Consider the following 25116-nt stretch of genomic DNA (forward strand, 5'->3'; position numbering starts at 1 on the left):
TAGGTCTTAAAGCAAGGTTTATCTATCACCAGAGTCAGTTCTCTTAATTACCACACAGCACAGGCTTCCACCAGCCTCCAACATGCTACCACATACTGCCATCTCCAAGAGAGGTCTATGGTATCCAGTGAATCGCAAAACTGTCTACAGGCCTCTATTTCGCTGGAGAGAAAGCCCGCAGGCTGTAACATTCTCTAAGTACCTCTGTCTTTCTATAGTCAACAGAAGGTCACTTGATTCCTCAACGCACACTTTCAAAATGACCAGGACGTAGAACTTAAAGTATTACAACTAGAGGAAATCTGAAAGACCTTTCCATCTAAACTCTGCATTTTCCAGAAAACCTGGCAGGAGAATCCAGACACTGGGAAAGGGGAAGTTAGCTCAGAGTTAAGAAGCGAGACTGGGCTTGTCTGGTGGTGCAGTGGCGAAAATCCACCCACCAGCGCAGAAGACTCAAGAGACTCGGGTTTGACCCTGGGTGGGGAAGATCCCTCGGAGGAGGAAATGGCAGCCCACTTCAGAATTCCTGCCTGGAGAATTCCACGGACAGAGGAGCCTGGTGGGCTACGGTCCATGGGGTCTCAAGAGTCAGATGCGACTGAGCACACAGCACCTAACAAGAGGGACTAGAAGCTGAGTCTCTACACTCTAACACATAACTCTTTCTAACTTAATTACTGCCTTTAAAATATTTTTTTGTGAGATTTTCAGCACAGAATCATTCACAGCTGATGTGAGTAAACATTTCCCCAAAGCAAGTTATTAACTAGTTTCTCCAAATACTGTTTTGTCTTTATTATTAAACTGCAACAGCCTACTAACGGTAAGGGCCCAGGAAGTATTACCTGAGAATATCGTAACTGGCAAAGTCCCACTGATAGAGGCCCAGTGCCGAGCTACAGACAATGTATTTGCCGTCGAAATGGAGTCTTGGCTGCAGGCAGATACTTCTATCCTCAGAGACAGACAACGTCTTTAAGCACTTACAGTTAATTTCTCTCCCAATTGGCCAAATCTACAGATAAAAGAAAATTAGGAAAGATGATAGATCACATCACTAGAAAAAAACCTGTTTTTAAACAATGTGGCTTGTGTTTGCTTAAGTCAGAAATAAAGTGAAGTGAACTGGAAACACCACAGGCTTTACAGCTGAGGCAGGGGTTCAAATTCTTATTTGGCACCTATGTGTTGTGTAATCTTGGGTAGAATATTCAACCTCTTCTAAACCCGAGTTCCTGCAATGAAGATAGATAGTGCCTACCATATGGAACATTTTAGAAGATGCAATAAAAATATATGTCAGAGTGCTCTGTAAACTTTTTGCAAATTGCTTTTATTATTATACTAATAAATTAAGTTTTCATACTTCAGACCTAAGAATGGAGGAGGGCAGGAGATATATGTCTTAAGAAAATGGTAAGAACGCAGTGAAGATAAATTTCTGTGGATTTTTTCCCCCTTCATTTATAAATCAGAGTTAGAAACTGCCTAGAACACAGAGAAAATAAATAAATTCTCTTTCCAATGGGTTTAAGAGGGCTTAGACTAAAGACTTTCCTGCCTCCCTTGAAATATTTCCATGTGCCACACTCTTTCATGAAGCAAATTAATCGAGGGAAAAAAACCTCACCTTGATCTCATATTTGTCTGCACTTAAGAGGATGTAGTCTCCAGGGCTGTGCAAGAGAGACCTGACTTTGCACTTCTGCAAGACCACCTAGAAATAATACAAATCCATGTTATAGAAAGACGCTTTTAGTACTATATACATCCCTTTTAAGTAAAATATGAAAAAGAGCTCGAAATGATATGGTATGTGGGTAATCTATAACTCTATGTTAACTAGAACTTAAGTTAACCCTTACTGAGAGTTTTATTATAACCAGATTCTCTAGGCTACCAGCAGGATCCAAAAGTGTCTAATATTGGCAGCATTTACTCTTAGCTTTGGTCTGGAAGCAAACATTAGGACTGATTTTTTAAATCATAAAACGTGATGTCATAAAATGATAAAGAATAGGAAATTAAAAAATCCATACACATAATAGGTACAAATGACCTGTTTTCATAAGTACATGCGTCATGAAGAGAAAAGACATTCTACTTGCGACCAGAATCTGTCATATGCTGACTCTGCAACCTTGGGCGGGACCATCTAAATTCTTCACCTGTTTCCTCATCTTTAAAAACAGAGGTTGGGGCACCTATTATCTCAGATAATCGCACTGAAAATGAAATAAAAAATGAAAATAAGTCTACTAGAAGCTAAAATCCCATGAGCACTTGGGATAATCTGTAAACACTAGGTTCTGGTTATTTTAGCATTAAATCAGCATCAAGTGAGAAGGGAGGCCAGGCTCACTCCCTCAGAAGCCTGGGTTGCAGATACAAATGAAACTTGCGGGGAGCTGTCCCATCACCTCACCTAATGTTCGCAAGAACCCTGAGCAGATGGTGAAACTCTGGCCCTGAAGGGAGGAGTCACTTGTCTAAGACGTTATAGCCAGGTCCTAGCCCCAAATCCACTGTTTTTTAACTAATATTAAATTGTCTTAAGTAACTTTTCTATTTAAAACTGAATGTGCCCAGTACAGGTTTTTCTTTCCAGTTTACAACTGTGGTAAAATACACAGAACATAAAATGCAGAATCGCAACCATCTTCCAGTGTGCAGTTCAGTGGTATTACCGGTCTTCGCACACAGTCACCCGCCCCACCCAGTCTAAAACCCACTAGTCATCTTCCTCCTTTGTCCCCGTAAGCTCAGCTGGCTTTGCCTCAAAGACAGCCTCCGCATGTGCCCTTCTCTCTCCCTGGCGCCACCCAAGTCCAAGCCAGGGGTCTCTAACTGGCCACCGAGCATCCACTTGTGCCCCATCAGTGCCCCACTCGAATTCATTTTTTCAACTCAGCAATTATCTTCTTAAAACATGAATCACACCAGACTCTTGCTCAGAAACTCATCGATTGCTTGCTACGACACTTAGAATCATACAAAATCCTTAATAGGGTCTAGTAAAGCGCACCAGACGGCCCCTGCTCCCACACCTCCCTGCAACTGCAGCTCAGCTCCGCTCGTCTTCCAGGGCATCGGGTTATCAAAAGTTCTGGGTTCTTTCCCACCCCAGGGCCTGTGCACACACCGCACCCTCTGAAACACTCCTCTACTCTTTACACAGCTACCTCCAATTCATTCTTTATATTTGGCACCTTTTCTAAAAGCTTTCCCTCAATCAAACTAAACCAGACACCTTCCTAGACTTTCTCGGAGAACACTATACTCTTCCTCCCAATTTGTGATCATGTATTTATTTGTGAAATTACAGACTAATAACTATTTCCCCTACTAGACTAACACTCGTGTTAGGCCTGGGTCTACTTTGCTCACTGATATATAGTCAGCCCCTCAAAGAACAGCACGATAGGCTCAAGAACAGTGTCTCTCCATGGCATTTCCATTAAGATGGCTTTTGATATTCACAGCAGCTCTTTATTTTTTATTTATTTATTTATTTATTTATTAAAATTTATTTATTTATTTTTAATTTTTATTTTACAATTCTGTATTGGTTTTGGCATAGATTGACATGAATCCACCACAGGTGTACATGCGTTCCCAAACATGAACCCCCCTCCCACCCCCCTCCCCACAACATCTCTCTGGGTCATCCCCGCGCGTCAGCCCCAAGCGTGTCATATCCTGCATCAGACATAGACTGGCATTTCGATTCTTACATGATATTATACATGTTTCAATGCCATTCTCCCAAATCATCACACCCTCTCCCTCTCCCTCTGAGTCCAAAAGTCCGCTATACACATCTGTGTCTTTTTTGCTGTCCTGCATACAGGGTCATCATTGCCATCTTCCTAAATTCCATATATATGTGTTAGTATACTGTATTGGTGTTTTTCTTTCTGGCTCACTTCACTCTGTATAATCGGCTCCAGTTTCATCCATCTCAGCAGAACTGATTCAAATGTATTCTTTTTAATGGCTGAGTAATACTCCATTGTGTATATGTACCACAGCTTTCTTATCCATTCATCTACTGATGGACATCTAGGTTGTTTCCATGTCCTGGCTATTATAAACAGTGCCACAGCAGCTCTTTAAAACTAGAAGATATCACAATATTCTTTAAAAGATGCTGTAAATTTTTGTTTCACTTCTTGTAAGATTTTCTCCTTCTTCCTCCCTCCCTCCTGCTCTTTCTTCACATTAAAAAAGCAAAAACCAATTTACCAATGTCTCCCACTGACCACAGTCCACCCTCTGCTTCTGACAGCCACCAATCTGTTCTCTGTATCTATGAACCTGGTTTCCCCCTTCTCCTGTACAGCTCACTTTTAAGGGACTGTACGGTATTTGCCTTTCTTTGACTTATTTCACTTAGCGTACTGTCCTTGAGGCCCATCCATGTTATCATAACTCGTAAGATTTCACTTTTATGGCAAAATAACATTTCAATATATGTATCTATCCATCCATCCATCAATGAACCCTCTGGTTGGTTCTGCATCTTGACTATTATAGATAATACTGCAATGAACATGGGCATGCATGCATCTTTCTGAGTTTTCCAATTTCTTTGGATAGATACCCAGAAGGGGAACTGCTGGGTCATGTGGAAGTTCTCTCTCTCATTTTTTGAGGAACTTCCAAACTGTTTTTCACAGTGGCTGCACCAATTTACATTCCCCTAAAAGTGAACAAAGTTCCTTTTTTCTCCACAACCTCATCCACAATGTGCTATTTCCTGTCTTTTTGGTAATAGCCATTCCCACTGGCATGAGGTGATACCTCATCTTGGTTCCGATTCACATTTGCATTACCCTGATGATTATGTTGAACACCTTTTCATTTACTTGTTAGTCGCTGCTTTCATTTGTCTATACATCTTCTTTGGGAAAATGTCTGTTCAGATCTTCTGCCCATTTTTTAATTAGACTGTTTGGTTTTTTGCTCTTAAGTTGTATGACTTATATATTTTGGATATTAGCCCATGACCTATGATTTGTAAATATTTTCTCCCATTCAGTAGGTTGCTTCTTAATTTTGTTGATGGCTTTTTTTTTTTTTTTGCTGCACAGAAGCTTTTTAGTATGATGCTTGCTTTATTCTTGCTTTTGTTGCCAGATTCAAAAAATCTCGGCCAAAACCTATGTCAAGATGTTCACTGTTTTCTTCTAGGAGTTTTATGATTTCAGGTGTGTTAAGTCTTTAACCAATTTTGAGTTAATTTCTACGTACCGTTTAAGACAGTGGTTCAGTTTCATTCTTTTGATGTGGCTGTTCAGTTTTCCCAACAAAATTTATGGAAGAGACTGTCCGTTCTCCATCGTACATTCTTGGCTCCTTTGTCACAAATGAATTGACCATGGTGGCCACAGGGGTTTATTTCTGGGCTCTTAATTCTGTTCCACTGATCTAAGTGTCTGTTCTGCTAACATCACATTGCTTTAATTACTGTGTCTTTGTCCCATAGTTTGAAAGCATGATGCCTGCAGCTTTGTGCCTTTTCAAGGGTTTTTTTTTTTCCGTGATTCCATATGAATTTTAGGATTATTTGTCTTATTTCCTTGAAACATACCATTGGAATTTTGATGCAGACTGCATTGAATCTATAGGCTGCTTTGGAAAGTATGGACATTTGATTGTTCAAATCTGTGAGCATGAAACAACTCTCCATTTATTTGTCTACTTCAATTTCCTTCATTAATGTCTCATGGTTTTCAATACACAGGTCTTTCTGTTATTACTGATTAAATTTATTCCCAGGGTATTTCATTCTTTTTGATAACTGTATATGGGACTGTTTTTTACTTCTTTTTCTGACAGTTCTTTGTTAGTGTACAGAAATGCAACAGATTTTGTATACAGATTTTATATCTTGCAATTTTACATGTTTTCATTCTAACAGATTTCTGATGCCGTCACCAAAATATTATCATGCATTCACAAATCCTGAGATTTCTGCCTCTTCCCTTCCAACATGGATGCCCTTTTTCCTTCTGCTGCTCTGGCTGCAACTTCCCATTACATGCTGAAGAAAAGTGGCTAGCGACCAGCACAGTGGTGTTTTAAAGAGCCTGCACATCTCTCTCTGTTCCACTTCCAGCAAGAGCTTTCTTTTTCAAAATGAAAATTGCTTTTCTGATTTAAAAAGAAATGTGCTTATCCTAAAGGGAAAAAAGTACTCACAACTTCACAAGAAATAAATCACCTTCAACATTTCGGTGCAAAAAGACATTCAGAAACTATCATCATACTCTACGTAGCTTTGGATATAACCTGTTTTACTCACCCGCTCTGTCCACCTAACATACTGTGAGCATCCTCCCATGTCCCTGGCCGTTCGCTCACTAATTTACCGAGCGTCTTTCACATGCTGGTCACTGCTGAACGCCATCATGCCTTGGGGTTGCATCTATTCCATCTTATGACTCATCCGCCACTTACAAGTCAGTGTGTACCATGCTCCAACCCGCCCCCAGCTTCCCCACCCTCGGCAAGAGTGATGTCAACAACAGTAAGTCTTCTTACCTTGGTGACCCATTCCGTGTGCCCAGTGAGTGTGTTCAGGCATGTCCCAGCAGATAAAGCCCACACTTTCACAGTGAAGTCTGCAGAGCCACTCACCAAGATGTCCAGCTCGTCATTGTAGTCGACACTGAACACTAGTATACACAACACACACCAAGTTATCACACGCCTTTGCCTGCGGGTCACGTATAAGAGTGTCAGTAACACTCATTCTTCCAGCTGCCCAACTGCGTCATTTCTTAACCAGAACTACTGTAAGAAGGGTGCTTTCTCAACTAGCTTTTGCTAAAAAAAAAAAAATAAAATACCCATTTCAAAATTCTTATTATTATAGCTTATTATCCTAAGGATGGAAAGTCCCTGGAATATACAATCTCTCATATTTGTACTAGCTTCAGAGTCAGAGACAAACAAGTGTGGGAGATACTGGCATTTCTTCTCAGGACTGAGAGGAAAAACAGGTGGACCTACTGAGATTTGTACTATTTATTGCAGTAAGATAAAATGTCAAGAGTATTCATACTCAGGAAAAACCAGTGTAATGAGGAAAACAAAGCAAAGGTCTTAAGTTCAGACTGAGCCATTCTCTCAAACCGTCTGATTTTCTTCAAACCTATATCCCTGGCATCTAAAACTGTGCCTGAGTGTAACAAGTACTTGTTTTCAAATGCCTGTCGAGCTCTAAAGGGACACCAGGGACCCAGAGATGAAGACACTGCTCTTTTAAGAACTCTGACTAAGTGGGGAATGGAGAAGGAAGTCCAAAAAAAAAGCCAGCGTTTACCTCTTGCTAGGGAAACACCAAGGAGAGTGACTAACTCTGCCCAGGGGTATCAGGGAGGACTTCAGGGAAGAGGCGATATTGGAGGTGGGCCCTGAAGGATGAGTAGAGTTTATCAAGAAAAGAAAGAGAGTACTGCAGGTAGAGGGAACAGCAAAGGCATGGAGTTAGGAAAAGCCACAGCAATGTCTTGGGAACAGTAAGGAGGAAGTTTTTAGCACAGGGCTCTCTAAGCTGACCAGGTGTAAAAACACCTGGAACAGGTGCGATCCTTGACAACGTGGAATAGACTGCACTCAGCTTGATACATAAGCTCCATATTCAATAATATATCTTCAAATATTAACTACTACAAACAAGTGATAGCAGCCTGAAGAAAAATGTACAGGATGACAAACAAAATGGGGGGGTGCAGATTCGGTGGGGTTTATGGTGTTTTTCTTTTTGCCATAAAACAGCTAAATTTACTTTAAAGAATTACTGAGCACCATGCAAGGAATTCAGGACCTAAGGGTGAATAAGACAGGTGGGATCCCTGCCCTTCCAGAATAGGTTGGTGGGGAACCAGTTACCATACTCACTTGGATGACGGGTGTTACACAGGTTACTGGAAGCCTACAGCAGAGAAACTCAACCTGTTTAGGGCGTCCAGGAAAGCGCTCGTAAATGTGATGCTCAAGAGCACAGACTGTGACTCTGAGAGGCTAATGCGGCGGGGGAGGAGAAGGGAACTCGGTCACACAATTTCTGCCCAAAGCTCCAGGATACGATGTGGCAGAGGAGGCGCTCTGGTCAAAAGGCTCCGTTCAGATGACCAGCTTACAGACTAAGGCTGCTGCAACCTCATCAGGAAATATGCAGCTATCTCCTTTTCAGCTTGTCTCTCAGCAATGAGATTATCATCAACCAAGCTCCAATTTGATGTAATCTGTGTAGTCACTACTAAGGATTTCCAGTCCTAATTCTACAAATAAAATGGACTAAATTTACATTTACTCAATTTGGAGGTATGGAATTTGATCAAAACAAAGGGGGCCGACTGTGCAAACAGGAAATGAAACAGAAGAAAAGAACTGCCTCTCCTAGCCTAAGGGTATAAAGGCATTACGAGTTAAAAAATGGGCCAAGGAAAGCAATATTCGAGGTAAAATTGTAAGTTAAGAATAACCTGAATAAAGGGATTAACTGTACTGACTGAAAAAGTAGTAGGAGGAATGACTGATTAAATTAAAAAAAACCAAAAACAAAAGAGGGATCACATTCTTGGCCGCTGGCTTTAAGCAATGTGGTTAAAGTAACTGTGGAAAGCCTTGAAGAAAGGCGACCCACCCGCCCCCGTGTGCCCCCGGAAGTGCTGGGTCCTGGCTCCGGAACTCCACTCCCAGCAGGCCACAGTGTTGTCAAAGGAGCCTGTCACAAGCTTCTGCTCATCAAACTTCACCGCAGCACAAGTGTGGGTCTGGATGCCATACACACATTGCCCTGTGCTTACATCCCACAGTTTTGCAGACAAGTCATCTGACCCTTCAAGAGAAAAACAGGGAGGTTAATAAGAAGACAAACACTAAAGAAGTAACTTCAGTCCCCAAAGATGGCATCCTTAAAGGAGAACCTTAACCTCCTCCAGCACTCCCACTTTATAGCTAGGGAAAACCAAAGCAGAGAGAGGAACATAGCCTGTTCTGTGTCGCCAAAACAGTGCTAGCAGCCCTGGGACCGACTCCAAGCCTTGGTTTACTCCTTTTCCCTAAACGTTCCAGGTTATAGAGCCGTATTAGACTGGCGCATCCCTTGGTGCGTCCACTTATAAACTTCCCTAAATCTCTGGCTATCATAAGCTCTCTCTGACTTAAGCTTAAAACGACAGGTATTACCTATCACTGCATGTATACACTTGCCTGCCTGTCCATTATCCAACAACTCTGAACAAAGAAAGAACACTGAAATAGTAAAGCTGTGGGCTGGAACATGTTCCACTCTAAGGCAAGTCAAATACAAGCCCCAATCGATCACTGGTTAACTTCTATAAAGGCTGACTGCTAATTTCTTGAGCCATCCCAAAATGTGTGAAGGAGCTTCAGAGAAAACAAGACATAAACTATTCCCAGACGTTCACAACAATTCAGCAAAGAGCCTGTAAAGTCTCTTAAGATTATGCAAAATAAAAGGCAGGTTTTGCTTCTGCCTCTGATGAAAATTGCGTAACAATTCACAACATTACTGCTTAGTAACCAAGTCATGTCTAACTCTTTGTGGCCCCATGGACTGTAGCCCACCAGGCTCCTCTGTCCATGGCATTTCCCAGGCAAGAATACTGGAGTGGGTTGCCATTTCCTCCTGCGGGGGACTTTCCAGACCCAGGGATCGAACCCATGTCTCCTGCACTGCAGACAGATTCTTTACCACTGAGCCACTGGGGAAATCACATTTTAAATCCTAATGAATAATTCATGTTTTACAATTTATCTTTATAAAATATTAAGAATTGACAAAGAGAAAGTCATTTTGAAGATACATAAATTTAATTCCTGTAATAAGGACATGGTATTTTGGAAAAGCACCAAACTGATCAGTTTTCCAAAAGCTTAAATGACTAAATAAAGCCAGCCACAATTCCACCTTTAAGGACTGATCAAGAGCCACTGTTTCAGACAATGGAAAAATATCTATCAGTTATGAAAGAGCAGAGCAGAAATTTCAACCTGGGAAATCCCTATGAGAGCATACTGGAATGAAGACTCTATTTGTTGTCATTTCACTAATTAGGGATTCAGTTTCCTTTCTATAAAATGAAAGGTGAGACTTGGCTGGTGGTTCTCAATGGCAAATGAGGCATCAGAATCAACTGGAGAGCTTTATCAAGATGTACATGCTAGGCCTTATCTTCAGAGATTCTAATTCAGAACATCTGAGGCAGGAGCCAATAATCAGGAAAACTTGCCAGGTGAACTTATCAGCAATGCACTGAGGACCAACGAGCTAAGAACAATACTATCCGATAGAAAGATAAGGCAAGCCACATACACAATGAAATCTTTTCTAATATTTACTTTAAAAAGTACAAAAAAGGGGAAATAATTTTAAACTCAGTACGCCAAAAAACATTATCAGCTAATGTAATCAACATAGAAATTTATTAATGAAATGGTTCACATTCTAAGTCTTCAAAATCCAGCAAGTACTTCCTGTTTCGCATCTCAGCTGGAGCTAGCCGTCTCTCAGGTGTGCTGAGTGGCTACCACAATGGACAGCACAGGTCCAGCTAACCTTTAAGGTCCTCTCAGATTTTTGGCAGTCAACATTTTGTGACTCTATTTCTAGGAAGCTAAAGCAGGGAAAGAAAACATGTCTGGTCCTAGCTGAGCTTGGTTCTGATTCACGGCCAGTGTTTCACAGAGTTGCCTTCACTCATTCAACCCATATTTAGAGAACTTTTATGTTAGGCAGGTGCCGGGAGCCAGCACGGGAGACCCCACCCATGACAAGGTCATGCGGAGAGGCCTGAGGGGCAAGGCGAGTCAGGCTTCAGGGGTTCCCCCTGGGTTTTCCTGAGCATCTACCCGGACACCAAAATCTGTTTACTGTCTGCTATACTATACTCTTCTGACATTACCACCTTTTCTCTGGAAAGTTATTTCAGAGCTCCAGTTAACAGTCTCCTGCATATGAAAAGAATGTTTCAGCTCAAACCCCTTTGATGGCTCTCTAACTTGCCTAACAGTTGGGGACTTTACAATTCGTGGATTGTTTACAGCCCCCAACTGTGAGAGGCAGGAAGCTCAAAACATCTTAAAGATACAGAGTCTTTTAGAGTTAAGAATTAGTTTGGAATTAGTTAAGAATTAGAATTTGTTGAGTCAATGACTGCTGCCAGGCTTCCATATCCTTTATCTTTTAGGCACCTCGGAGGATATTAATCAATGTAATCGGAATGCAGAAATAGGAATATAGTAGTTTTGATGTTAGCAACACTAGACTTTTGAGTTAATTACTTTTCTCTTTGTTATAGATCACTGTACTTCTTTCACTGTTATAAATTGTTGTGTCTTTGCTATGTAACAATGTAACTTTATTTAGTGCTTTCTGAGAGTGGCACCAGACTTTGGGAAGAACAACACTGTTAAGGCAAATAAGCTTCTAGTTGACAAACCCTTATCAGAAAAGGGCCGTAAAATGCTAATTGGCCTTCTGGCCAGAAGATGATGTAAATCACATAAGACTTGTGTACACAACTAGGTATGCAGAGAGAAAGCCTGGTCTCAATAAGAGTCAGGGCTGCTGACGCTGCATAATTTTATATTATCCATTGATCTCTATGTACAAAAAAAAAAAGGTATAAAAAGCCTTTCCAACAATAGAGGATGGGCCAGTCACTGGACTGGTTTCCCCTGTGTGGTCTATTCTCCTTCTCTCCTTTTCTGGCTGAATTCCCATCTGGAGCGGGGGAGGCTCGCCATGTCTACTTACTTGCCCCAGCTTCTAAGATCCATGAGAGAGGGAGCCCAAGGCGAGGCACCCTCCAATACTGAAATGGGCACCGGTGGCCCAAGGTAGATGGTGCAAGCTCCTTGTCTGGAACTTTATTGGTTTTCCACGTAAACCAAGTTATTCAGCCTCTTTTCTCCACTAAATGTCCTACTATACTATTTCTTCCTAATCTCTCTTATATTTCTAATTAAATAATTCTTTCCAAGATGCCATGCCATCTCCGCTTCCAATTACCCTGGATCCACCGGGGCTGGACCCTGGCAGGCAGGGATCCTGCTCTTATGGTGCTTGGTCTTCCAAGGAAGACAGAAAGGCTAAACAAGCAGTAACCACTCAGTAAAGTGGTGGGCAGCACAAAAGCCCACAGCAAATACGAGGAGGGGACGAAAGGAGAAAGCACCCCAGATGAGGTTCCGCTGGGTTCACGGCTGTGCTCCTCAACGTCAAGGGGTTCCACAAACACGCCCTAGGAGAAGGCACGCCCGGCTTCACACTATACACTCTGATTTGCTGGGAAGCCAGGCCTTGGTGTAGGACTGTTTGAAGAAGGAATTTCATGGCTTAAAAAATACCCAAACTTGGGACTTCCCTGGTGGTCCAGCGGTTAAGACTCTGAGCTCCCAATGCCAGTGGCACGGGTTTAATCACTGGTCAGGGAACTAAGACCTCACATGCCACATGGCATCACCAAAAATAAATAAATAAAAATAAATACTCTACAGAATTAAAAAAATTTTTTTCAATATTAACAAGTTGAAATCTAAAGGATGAATAAAGTGATCAGCACTCTCTCCCCAATCAAAAACTAAAATAAAATATCAACAGTATATGCCAGAGCTCAGCCAAACTTTTTCTGTAAAAGACTGGACAGTAAAATATATTAGTCTTCTTGAGCCAGGGTCTCTGGGGCAATTGCTCCACTCTGCTGGATCTGGCCCCTGTGGTTTGTGGTTTACCAATCTCAGGAATGTAACTATTTAAGTACCTATTAAGTACCTCTATTTATTACATAAATATACGTGAACACACATTAGGGTCGATTCATAAAGAACTCCTTGAACCCATTCTATTAATAAAAACTATCTAGGAATTACTGGCAATGCTTGTCAAAATGCACTGCCTCAAACACCGTGACAACAGTTCAGTGTGACTGGGAAGTCGTGGGAAAGGTCAGGATGGCGAGCTGGGGAGGGAGGGTGCTCAACTACGACCTCATCTGCATTTCTGAAAGACCTCTGTGGCAGCATCACCGGAAAAGACGTGAAGGGGAGCAAAGCTGGAAGCAGGAAGGCCACTTATAAACCAGGACGGAGGATACACAAAACGTGGCCTATACGTCAAAGGGTTACTATTCAGCCTCAAAAAGGAAGGAAACTCTGACACAGGCAACCACTTGGAGGAACCAGGGAGACATCATGCTAAGCGACATAAAGTCGGTCACAGAAGAGCAAGTGCTGCTCAGAGTCCACCCAAGAGGCACCTAGAGCGCTCACATTCAGAGAAAGTAGCATGGTGGTTGCCTGGGGCTGTGGGAGGAGAGGAGGTGTCAGTGATTAATGAATACGATTTCAGTTTGAGAAGATGCAAAGAGTTCTGGAGACTGACGGTGGTGATGTCTGTGCAACAACAAGAATGTACTTAATGGCACTGAACTGTGCATTTAAAATGGTTAAAATGGTAAATCTTTTATTTTCCCACAATTTGTTAAAAAAAAGGAGGGGGAGGAGATTATCCAATGTTATAGAGGAAAACATTAGGCCGTTCAATTTCACACCGTAATAAACATCAGAGAACAATCGGGCTGGGCTGCACTCCGTTTCACAAGCATAAGCCTAACCTCAACTGCTAAGCCTTTAGGGGCCATTATCCCATCCTCTTCTGCTTTGTGTCGACCTTCTTCATAGACTCTCATTTGCTGTGCTGACCAACCCAACATGTTTTCAAAAAGGTCATCAATGATACTGTGTAGAGAGGAAAGTGAAATAAATAAATGTAGACTATTTTTCATTACATGAAAGGGGAAAAAAAGCCCTCTCAATTCAGAAAACAGGGGGAAAACAAAAATTACAGACATGGGTAACGCAACAAAGGTGAGCAGAAAAATGAGCTGCAATGCAAATAGAGTACACTACCTTACCAAGCTGAGTTTAAATATTTAACTGGTAGAATCAGATCTCAGCTCTCAAACCACCTGAGTCATTTGACTCTGTTAACCAACTGAATAAACATTTACTAGCGCCTCTTTCGGAGAAGGCAATGGCATCCCACACCAGCACTCTTGCCTGGAAAATCCCATGGACGGAGGAGACTGGTGGGCTGCAGTCCATGGGGTTGCCAAGAGTCAGACACGACTGAGTGACTTCACTTTCACTTTTCACTTTCATGCACTGGAGAAGGAAATGGCAGCCCACTCCAGTGTTCTTGCCTGGAGAATCACAGGGACTGCAGAGCCTGGTGGGCTGCCATCTATGGGGTCACACAGAGTCGGACATGACTGAAGCGACTTAGCAGCAGCAGCAGTGCCTCTTTAAGACAGGCAACTTTCATTCTCCTTTTAAAACCCTATTACCCTTCTGTCTCTTTGCCTCTCCCCAGTCCATCCTACACTATGCATTCTTTCTCCTCTCTCCATCTCCTTTTAAAATTTCACCTGCAGCCACAGTTATGATGTGACTAACTCCTAAATCATTCTCTCTAGCCCTGAGCACTCTCGAAAGCTCTTCCCCTGCATTTCCAGATATTACGGGAATCTCCACTTCCACATCCAATTAGATTCAGTTCACCCCACGCTGAACTCCATCTATCCTCTTGACTTTGTCCTCAGTTTCTATTCTTTTACTAGTGCTACCTTCGCATTTATACACGCAGCTAGAAGACTTTGGTCATTTTTGAAATATCCCTATTCCTTGCCACATACCCAATTCACTGCCAAATCCTGTCATTTCTGTTTCAATAGCTGCTCTTCCATTCAACTGCTACTTTCAAAAATCTCTACCCTTAGTATCCTGTATCTAGACCTATTTAAACTCATCTGAACTGCAACAGACTAGCAATTTAATTTGGAAGCTCGAGATCTGTTGAAAGGTATCAGAAGAATTAATACCTTCTGGGGGAACACTTTGCAGGGGGGCTTCACTGTCACAGCAAGGACATTACCGGCCTCCGCTCGGCAGAGCCCGGGGACGCTGGACACACGGTAGCGTCTGCAGTGCAGAGGGAGTCGCCCGTGCTCTGCGTGGCATCTCGAAGGTCCTGCCGGGCATTCCTAAGTGTAAGGCTTACTCTTAGTTACCTGAGCCCAATTTTTGCTGTTTTACAAAGCAAACGAGCGGGTTAACTGTGTGCTTAATTTTCTGTGAGTATAACCATCAGATAAACTGAGGAAAGATGTCCTTTCCTGGGGACTCTGCTAAGAGCTTTTCATCATTTGAAAAGATAAAGTCGTGGATGGTATCTGTGACACAAATACAACCTTCTATAGTCACAGCTGCCATGCTCACAATGACAGTACATCCAGGTGCAGACACCTCGTTACCACCTTCTAGAATAGCCACGGTTGGGCATGTCTCCAATGTTACTGTAAATTACAGTTCTCTTATTTCTCCTCTAGGTCAGACTTTGGCTATTATATTGATTTCTAAAATGTGTATGTATAGATAAGCTGCTTCCATGACTTTTCATTCATGATAGGGGGATACTGTAAAATCCTGTAAAAAGAGGACCCAAGTCTGACAGAAACAAGGAACATAGATTCTCTGAAGTGGAAGGCTCTGAGCCAGACTGTCTGCTCCAAAATCATTCAGAGCTCACAAAAAGCTGTCCAAATACACGCTCACGGCATTCCAGCCCAAACCTATTTCTTCAGATCATATTCTAAGAGTCTTAGAGTCCCTGATCATATTCCAAGATTTTGGTATTCTCCTCCGCCATGCTTGGACCTTTCCATGCCTTTAGAATGCTTCTCCTCCTACTGGAAAACCCTGACTGTGTATATCAAATCTCCAAAATGTATACATTCTTCAAGACCCAACACTACTCTGCTTTCTCAAATGAAGAAACCATCCCTGCTTTTGAACAGCCACTTAATTTTATTTTCCTCATACAGTCCAACCACATCATTTTTTTGGCTGGTCTCTCTTTTAATTACGATGTAACTGACAGACAACCCTGTATTAATGCTAGGTGTATAATGTAACGATTTGACATCTGTATATAATGTGAAATATTCACCACAGCAAAACTAGTTAAATACATCATCTGATTGTATCTCCTTTACAGCTCTTGTTTTTCTCATTTCCCTGCCTGTAAGGCAGAGGTCCCAATATAGCCATTTATAGGTTGAATATGATCCAACCACAATATTTTAAAAATCTGAATAATACTTAGAAAATTAATACTTTAAAAAAAACGAGGCCATTTCGCAAAAACCTAGACCCCTGAAAAGTCAGATCTGACAATTCTGAGTCTGAATTCCACACGAGAATTATCTACTACAGTAGAGCAGCAACTCCCCATCTCAGTGTTTTCTTATTAGACACAGTTCACACAGAGACTTTCACTCAATCAGGTTACCTTCCTGACCATAGTATGTACATTCTTTGAGGAAAGAACAATTCTAATTCAGCTACGCATGCTTACGCTGCCTGTCACACAGTAGGCATTTTAGAAATAAATATCTACTGAACAGCACAAAGCACAATAGGTTCCTTTCTTACCATTTCAGAAATGAGCAGAACTTCTGAAATTCTGAACAAACATACAATCTCATACAATCACACAATCTATACCATGCTAATGTTGGCATTACCAATCCTTTTGGTAATACTGTTCCACTGCTTGCTTAAGGGCTAATCTGAGTCACTAAGTTTACTGCCAAATTCAGAATTTCCCAATTGAGCAACAGTGAAAAGACAAGCTCTTCAGTGACAAGGTGATACAAACACATTTAATCCCATGAAAAATATTTCTTGCTAGTAACAGTCTCAGGAATGCTGCTTTAAACAAACACTTTGAATCATTTTCAACAGCATACTTTTCCATAAGCAAAGCCCGTGAATTTAATCATACTAAAAATAAGACAGCATAACAGACTCACCTGGAGAAGCATCATAAAGTGCAGGGTCGTGTCCACAGTCACCTGTAGATATTAACTGCCCAGGTGATTAGGGAATTCAGTGAAGGTATTCCATTCACCTCTGGGCCAAGTAACTGAGGTTTTATTGAATTTCAAAAGTGAACTTTAACAAGACATTAAAAAAAAAAATAAAAAAGCTGGAGCTAGGTCTGAAAATGAGTCAACTGCCAGTATTGATCCAAGTGTGAGTAAGTGCCAAGTTTAAAGGCAATATGGCATCTTAATCTTACAAAAAAAACAAAAACCTGCCAGTGATTATGAGGCAAAAAGAATATCGAAAGTCATCACCACAGGTGGCAAAGTATATCAAGGTACAGAAGAACAGATGATGCTGTTCCAATAATCAGGCTTTTAATAGGACAGGGAAAATAATATGAGAATGGAGTAATCTCACGATGACAAACAAAACCATGAATGTTTATTTTCTAAAACTGACAGTGTTGAGCATTTCAGAGAATGTCACCACATAAGAAAATGGACATCCTCAATGAATAAAGAAATTCAAATTTTAAAACAGTCTTCAGAAATCATACCTCTCTTAAAAATATTAAACTGAGTATGGTAGGATTCTGAGGGAGAAGCAGGTTTACCTTAGACTTTGTTGTGGGCATAGCATCAATTCAATACATCTGGAAAGGACACTAAGAGGAGCTATAAAAGCATTCAAACTTCTGGATCTGGTGACTGCTCTGAGGCTTCTGCCTCAAATGAATAATCCAAAGGGAAACAATAACGCAGACAAAACTATCCATAAAAACAGGAACACCCTGAATACGCACTAGTATGGAAATGGCTAAATGATGACATATTTACACAAAGAAACAGCACACGACAGCTGTGTGATCTGCGTAACACTCAAGTGTTTGTCAGAAATCATTCTGGAGGAAAGAAACACATGGAATGTCCCTGTGCTGCGCTCAGTCGCTAAGTCGGGTCTGATTCTTTGTGATCCCGCAGAGGGCAGCCCGTCAGGCTCCTCTGTCCATGCGATTTTCCAAGCAGGAATACTGGAGTGGGTTGCCTCTTCCTACTCCAGGGAATCGGCCTAAGGCAGGGATCAGCTTGTGTCTCCTGCACTGGCAGGCGGCTTCCTTACCGCTGCACCACCTGGGAAGCCCAATACTGTATATCATATATGATGGACGTGAACAGCACTGTGATCACTGATAAGATGATCCAGAACCTCGAGCCATTCTAAACTTTGCTTAGTCATTATACGCAACACCCATCAACATGTACTGCCTGAAACATGGGCACCAACTATATAATCACATGTGGAAACACATGCCCATTATAACTGGAAGACGCACATAATTCTAACTTTAATCATTACATTATAATAAAAAGTTACATAACTACTTGTTGTTATTGCTGTTCAGTCGCTAAGTCGTGTCTGACTCTTTCACAGCCCAACGGACCACAGCCTGCCAGGCTCCTCTGTTCATAGGACTTCCCAGGCAAGAACACTGGAGTGGGTTGCCATGTCCTTCTCCAGGGGAGCTTCTTGACTCAGAGATCAAACCCACATCTCCTGCACTGGCAGGCGAACTCTTTACCACTGAGCAACCAGGGAAGGCCTGCTTGCTGAGTTTTAAAATATCCAACTATTTTCATTCCCATGCCCAAACTCTTCTAAATTCTTCTCAGAACCACAGGATCTTAGAGCAAGAGAAATAGCTCCCTTTGCATATTTTAAATACAAGGAAACAAACACAGAGAGGTTTCATAATTCTTTCAAAATGAATTATTTGCTAGGACCAGACAGTAACTTTTCTACAGTTTTTTTTCCCCCAAAATTACTGCTGATAAGAAAAAAAAAAAAAAAAAACCAACATGAGGGACTGTGTATGGAAAAAAAGCATAGAAAAAGGCAGAGTTTTCAGACTCATATCACAGTTACAAAAACTTCTGGAGCTTTCTTCTCATACAATTTTATAAAAACAATTGTCTTCTCAGAGGGAAAAAGGATAAAGGGGTGGTGGTGGGGAGAGGAACCAGTCAGGGATGCAGCATCTATCTATGCCATCATAAATATCTCAGATAATTAACGACTACCATTCTCAAGCCTCAGGAGTACTTTGTTCTGTCTTTGTTCTGTTACACTCCACGAAACACAAAAATTAAAAAGAAAAAAAAAATAGGTCCAGGCTCTCTTACCTGTACACAGAAGTCCATCTTTGTAGTAAAGTGCATACACTCTGGCACTGTGTCCAATTAAAGATGAGGTCTCAAAGGCTTCATGGTCCTCCAGTTGCTTCATTCTCAAAATAGCCTTCAAATAAACCTTCTTCCAGTGCAAAGCGTCCTGAACGGAATCATCTATCTGCCAGCCCAGACTCTTACAGGCGGCCTGCCACACCTCCGTACAGGCACTTATCACCTTATTCCACTGTTTAGAGACGAGGCAGCATGTGAGTAAAGTCTGAGGGTCAAGCCATTTTAACAAATAAAAACTGAGCTCCAGGGGAAGGAGTTTGAGGAAGTCCCGCTTGAGCAGAGTCTCCAGGTTATTGGAGAGGTGTCTGAGCTGGACTGCCCCACTCAGACTAATCAGGTGATCCAGAGTTTCATTTTTCTGCAAGTCCGTCAGAGAAAGAAATGTAACAGAAATGTTATCAAGCCATGTCTCAAAGTCCTTTCTCTCCATAAGGTTATGGAAAAATTTACCTGTGGCACATCAAAATATTGTATTAGTTCTGCTCAAAAAGACCGTTCAAGCAAGACTGCTAACAAATGAAGTATTAAAAATTAGTGCAAAAAAACTCTGTTACAACTTTAGAGCTTAGTTACATTACAACTTTACAGTTAATACATTGTATTTATCTGAAACAATTTCCATGTGCATAGAAGAAAACATTTGAGAAAACATACTTTAACAAATCATGACCTCCAAAACATAACTCAGTGAAGCTACTTTTGGTGCCTGTGCCTTGCTCCTTCTGAAGTCTAGCACATGCTACATGCATCTTCACAGTAAAAGATTTACAAAGTATTCATTCTTTATGAAACAGTGTATTCTGTATAACAGAACCCCCATCAAAATCATCATGACTCCATTTTCTTAAATACACTCTATTTGGGCACGAAAATCACAAAAATAAGCACAAAGATATGACCCCCAGAAAGTAAGTCTCTAGACCAGTAACTTGAGACATCAGTTACCAGGCTAGGTATAACCTGACCTGTTACAGGGATCACAGAACTGACTACTAGCTTTTGCAATAGATGCTTAGGCAAAAAGGTCTGGGGAAGAAAAACAAGTAGCCGCAGTAAGTTCTGTGGCTCAGGTGTCCCGGCTCTTCCACTTGCTTTATGGCACTGCCTGTTGGAAAATGAATCACCAAAAGCCTCATCTGGCCTGACAGGGTCTGTTTTAATAAGGTTAATATGAGCTGGTGACATCTCTTAACCTCATGTGTCCCCAAGAGCCATGAGGGTCCTGGAGGTGTGCACAAATAAGACAAATTAGTCATCCTGATGCTTACAAGACGCACAAAGAAAGGTACCATTTCCTTCACTTAGCACCTGAGGAAGCTGCAGGTCAGAGAAGGTAAGTGATTTGCCTACAGCCAACAGTGCTGTTAAAACAGCAACAGAACAGACCGGAAGCCAGTGCTCTCAAGATCGGGACTCCTCCAGCTGCCATTGGGAGAATCACAACCTGGGGATAAGATCTGGGAGCACCGAGTCCATCTGATTATACCATCTCCCCCTTTAAGGCTAACTGGACCCTCCCTCAAAAAAACACAAGTATCCATTAATCCGTAATATGTCAAGGTGTCTACCCACTCTTAACAACGGGGACTGACTAATGGGAGAAGAAAAAGTAAAGCAAATCTGTGAAAACCACCTTTCCCAAGATCAGCCATGTTGACAGATATTAGTGCTGGGCAATAGGTACATGGGTTTTTTTTTTTTTAATTAGATTTTTATGTGTTGAAACATTTCAATGATTAAAAAAAAAAAACTTTCCTTGTAATCTGACCAGTTTCCCATCATACTGTCATACTAATTTTAAAAGCTAATGTCCAGATTAAAGTGAAAGCGGAAAGTAAATTCATTTATCAGTTCAGTCGCTTAGTTGTGTCCAACTCTTTGCAACCCCATGGACAGAAGCACACCAGGCTTCCCTGTCCACCACCAACTCCCGGAGCTTGCTCAGTCTCATGTCTATCGAGTTGATGAAGCCATCCAACCATCTCATCCTCTGTCATCCCCTTCTCCTCCTGCTTTCAATCTTTCCCAACATCAGGGTCTTTTCCAATGAGTCAGTTCTTCACTTCAGGTGGCCAAAGGATTGGAGCTTCAGCATCAGTCCTTCCAATGAATATTCAGGACTGATGTCCTTTAGGATCGACTGGCTGGATCTCCCTGCAGCCCAAGAGACTCTCAAGAGTCTTCTTCAACACCACAGTTCAAAAGTATGAATTCTTCAGTGCTCAGTTTTCTTTATGGTCCAACTCTCACATCCACACATGACCACTGGAAACACCAAAGCTCTGACTAGACGGACCTTTGTCGGCAAAGTAACATCTCCGCTTTTTAATATGTTGTTTAGGTTGCTCATTGCTTTTCTTCCAAGGAGCAACTGTCTTTTAATCTCATGGCTGCAGTCACCATCTGCAGTCATTCTGGAGCCCAAGAAAATAACATCACTGTTTCCACTGTTTCCCCGTCTATTTGCCATGAAGTGATGGGACGAGATGCCATGATCTTTTACCAGGTTTAGACAAATAGTCAGATCTCACTGTCCAACTTCATTAATATTAAGGTATGTAAAGACCATTTTCATTAATTTCCCAATATCAAATTTGGCAGGAACATTTGTTATCAGACAAAAAGCAGTTAAAGCAAATAACCCACTTCTAATCACATCATCTGGTGTCTAATGTTGTCGAAGAGTGAACGGACTTTAAAATACGGCTCACGGTTTGGGTTAGGTAGGATTTATTAACTTAAGGATTTACTTGGCTGCCAAAAACTAACGAGTCCATGGCAAGCTATATGAACTGAACACAAGATAACAAGTGTCCTGGGAATTTCTTGGTTGCCCACTGGTTAGGACTCTGTACATTCACTGCCAGAGGGCCTGGGTTTGATCCCTGCTCAGGGAACTAAGGTCCCACGAGTTGCTTGGCACAGCAGGAAAAAAAAAAAAAGGCACCAACAAGATTAACAAGCCTCTTGTTTCTGAATCCCAACAACCTTTTATCTGTAATATTTCTGGAAAAGCTTTACTTTAAAAAAATCATTCACAGCAAGACAAGAAAAAAGTTTCCGTGGACAGTCACAAAATGTTGCCAACAGCTAATTACTCCTGGCCAATTAAAAATATAACCAAAACACGTGCCCAGGAATCATCTTTTACCACGAAAAAGTGGGGGGAGGGGCTTCTTCTGTCACATCTGCCTGGCCTGTGCGCCACATACACATCCCAGGAATTCATTTGTGTACGATGAACTGTTACTTAAATGGACACAAGGCAAATTTATAATACCCACGAAAACAGTATCATTACCAAATAACCAAGAGACATGTACAGCACACCCAATCAGTGAACCCATGACACCACAGAGATTAAGGGATGAGTCTGCCATTGAGCACCTTAAAAAACCCAGGCATTTCTGAGATTTACACATCCTCCTAATAAGACTTTTTCTTCCAACTCTTAAAGACTGCCCTTTAAGCTACTGAACCCTTTATGGGAAGGTCTTCTCCAGTTCTTCATCTCTCACTATCATGAAAAAGGCATCTTCTTAAAGTAGGACCCATTAGCTTTGCAGAATGCACTATTTTTAAAAAATCAGCTTTTGTTTCTCTAAAAAATGAACTGACTCTGGAGAGAACTTTCTTAAGGTCATAGGTCTAAACTGAACTCTTAGAGAGCCTCTAGGAATATCATGTACTGGCAGCACAAGGCCCCACAGGGACTACTTCAGGAAGTGAGAATTCAATTCAACTGAAGGAGGAGCTTTTAAAACATCAGAGCTTTCCAATAATGGAACAGCTGCCTCCAGGGTGGTGAGCTTCCCATTACTGGGAATAGTCAAGGACAGCTAACTATAGAGGCGGATTGAGGTAAAGGAAAATGCTTTGAAGTCAGTCAAACCTTCCACAGACTCAGCCACTTCCTATGTGATCATGGACATACTCAACTAACTTCTGAGCTTCAGTTCTGTTATCTGTAAAATGGAAGCTAGCTCACCTTGAGCGCTACACAAACAGTAGGGACAAGTCTAGAACACAGCCCAGTAGGGTAACTCAAATGGCACTTTTTGTTAGTTTTATTACTATGAGTACCTGGCGGGAAAGCTCCAGTAACACCCCCTTCAAACCTAACACATTACCAGTTTCTCTTTTTCGTCCGTCCCCCACTCCCCACCTCCGTTTCTCTTAAAATGGATTAAAATATACAGGGAAAAAAGAAAAACCTCACGTACTCAAACTTACAGGGAATTTAATTTTATAATTAAGGGCAGTTACTGACATGAGGCTGATTTCCCAGGAGAGGCATTCTCTTTCCACCCTCTCCACACTCCATGGCGTCCCATCCTTCCCCTACCCCCCACCCCCCCCCACTTCAGACTAAGCATAAAACTTGCCCTTTTGCCCTCAGTGTTAACAATCACAAAGCTCTGAAACAGACAGATGTGAAGAGAGTCCTAAACTGGGAGGTGGGAGACGTGGGTCTGGTCTCTGGTTCTGCTGTTAACTCCCTACGCTCCCTCAGGCCACTGTGATCTTTGCGTCGGTGTGAAACACCACAGTCCTACTCATAGATGTAACCTCGCATGATTTTCACGACCTTGCGGAAGGTATGAGAACTGCCCGTAATAAATGAAGAAATTTATGGCCCCAAAAGTAGAGTAGCTTTCCCTGGGTCTCACAGGAAGGAGCAGGAACAACACCTTGCCCAGCCCCAACCCTTCTCAAAGAAGCAAAACAAAACTTATACTTCCAGGTCTTACTAAAGATAGAACATTCCTGACTGAACAGGATGAATGCCTTTACCTCTCCTCTCTCAGGCCCTGGCCTAATCAAGAAAGAAAACAAGACATTTGCTATCTTTGGGAGGGAGGCTTCATCTTCCCTCCCTTTTCTTATCAAGCACAACCAGGGTTAAAGAAAACAGAAGCTCTGAGCTTATCTAAATACACTTACGTATACATAAAGTATCTTTTGAATACTCAATAAGCTGGTTAATACTGGTTGTTTCCAGAGAATACTGGAGGGTTGAGGAATAGGGGTGAAGGTCCCTTTATGAATTTAAGACCGTATGGATATCTGATCTGTTTATATACACCGTCAGTTTTAAGATGAATTTTTAAAAGCTTCGAAGGAATACAAATAGGGTTTCTAAAGTAGGGCTTTGCAACCCCACTTGTTGCTGGGTGACCCTGGGCGAATCACTTCACCTATCCAAGCCCAACTTCCTCACTGGTAAAAGGTAACCACTAACAGCATTATCTACAAGCGTTTTTACAAGGAATAAACGGGATAATGCACATAAAACGTTTAGCATAGTATCCCGCACAGTGGAAGCCTACAAGAAATGTTACCACCATTATTTAGCATTAACCTTGCTATCTTTATTGCAAGCAGCACTCCACATACACACCTGTTTCCATGGCATACCCACAATTATGGCGCAGTCCCTCACATGAGTACAGCGCTGTGTACTTCAGAAACCGCCTCTCCATACTGCTTCATCCTTCAAACTCATTAACAGCCCTGGGACATCATGGTTAACTCATTTCGCAGCTAAGGAAACTGAGGCTCCAGGAGGCAATCACTCAATTCTCCCATCTCTAAATCAACTCCAGATCCCTTCAACCCGTTCGCCGCTCCCAGGTCCCCTACTCCCGGAGCCGTGTTCCGCGCGGCACTGACCTGAGCGAGCGCCCCGGGGCCCGGGACCTCGCGCCGGGCTCACACCAACTAGGCGCGCTCGGGCCGCCAGAGCCTCGCAGCGGCCGGGTCCGCTCCGCAGCCATGGCGCCTGCAGCGAGAGAAAGGCAAACAGCCCGAGGCGCGGCGAGTCAGCAGAGGCGCGGGCGCCAAACAACCCCCTCCGCGACCCGGCCCCGCCTAGTACACAGACCTGGACCCGCGGCCGCCGCTCCGGGTCCGCAGCCTCACAGGGGAGCGGCTTCCGGTGCTGCCT

General features: G+C 42.2%; 1 protein-coding gene across 3 annotated transcripts in view; it reads right to left on the reverse strand.

The window, feature by feature from the left end:
- FBXW2 (F-box and WD repeat domain containing 2) overlaps positions 1-25116 on the reverse strand; it is a 35142-nt gene extending 10026 nt beyond the window's left edge. Inside the window, exons 1-7 of one of the 3 annotated variants that reach the window (XM_040241875.1) lie at positions 25054-25116; positions 24843-24951; positions 19110-19527; positions 8660-8854; positions 6550-6683; positions 1634-1720; positions 849-1018 (exon numbers count right to left, since the gene is read on the reverse strand). In XM_040241875.1, the coding sequence (XP_040097809.1) occupies positions 849-1018; positions 1634-1720; positions 6550-6683; positions 8660-8854; positions 19110-19212 (689 nt within the window). In that variant the 5' untranslated portion in view covers positions 19213-19527; positions 24843-24951; positions 25054-25116. Of the gene's footprint in view, positions 1-848; positions 1019-1633; positions 1721-6549; positions 6684-8659; positions 8855-19109; positions 19620-24612; positions 24809-24842; positions 24952-25053 lie in introns of those variants that run through there. The other 2 variants (XM_040241866.1, XM_040241857.1) reach the window with 2 other exon arrangements.

This window comes from Oryx dammah, unplaced genomic scaffold, assembly GCF_014754425.2.
Source record: "Oryx dammah isolate SB20612 unplaced genomic scaffold, SCBI_Odam_1.1 HiC_scaffold_1, whole genome shotgun sequence".
Lineage (NCBI taxonomy): Eukaryota > Metazoa > Chordata > Mammalia > Artiodactyla > Bovidae > Oryx > Oryx dammah.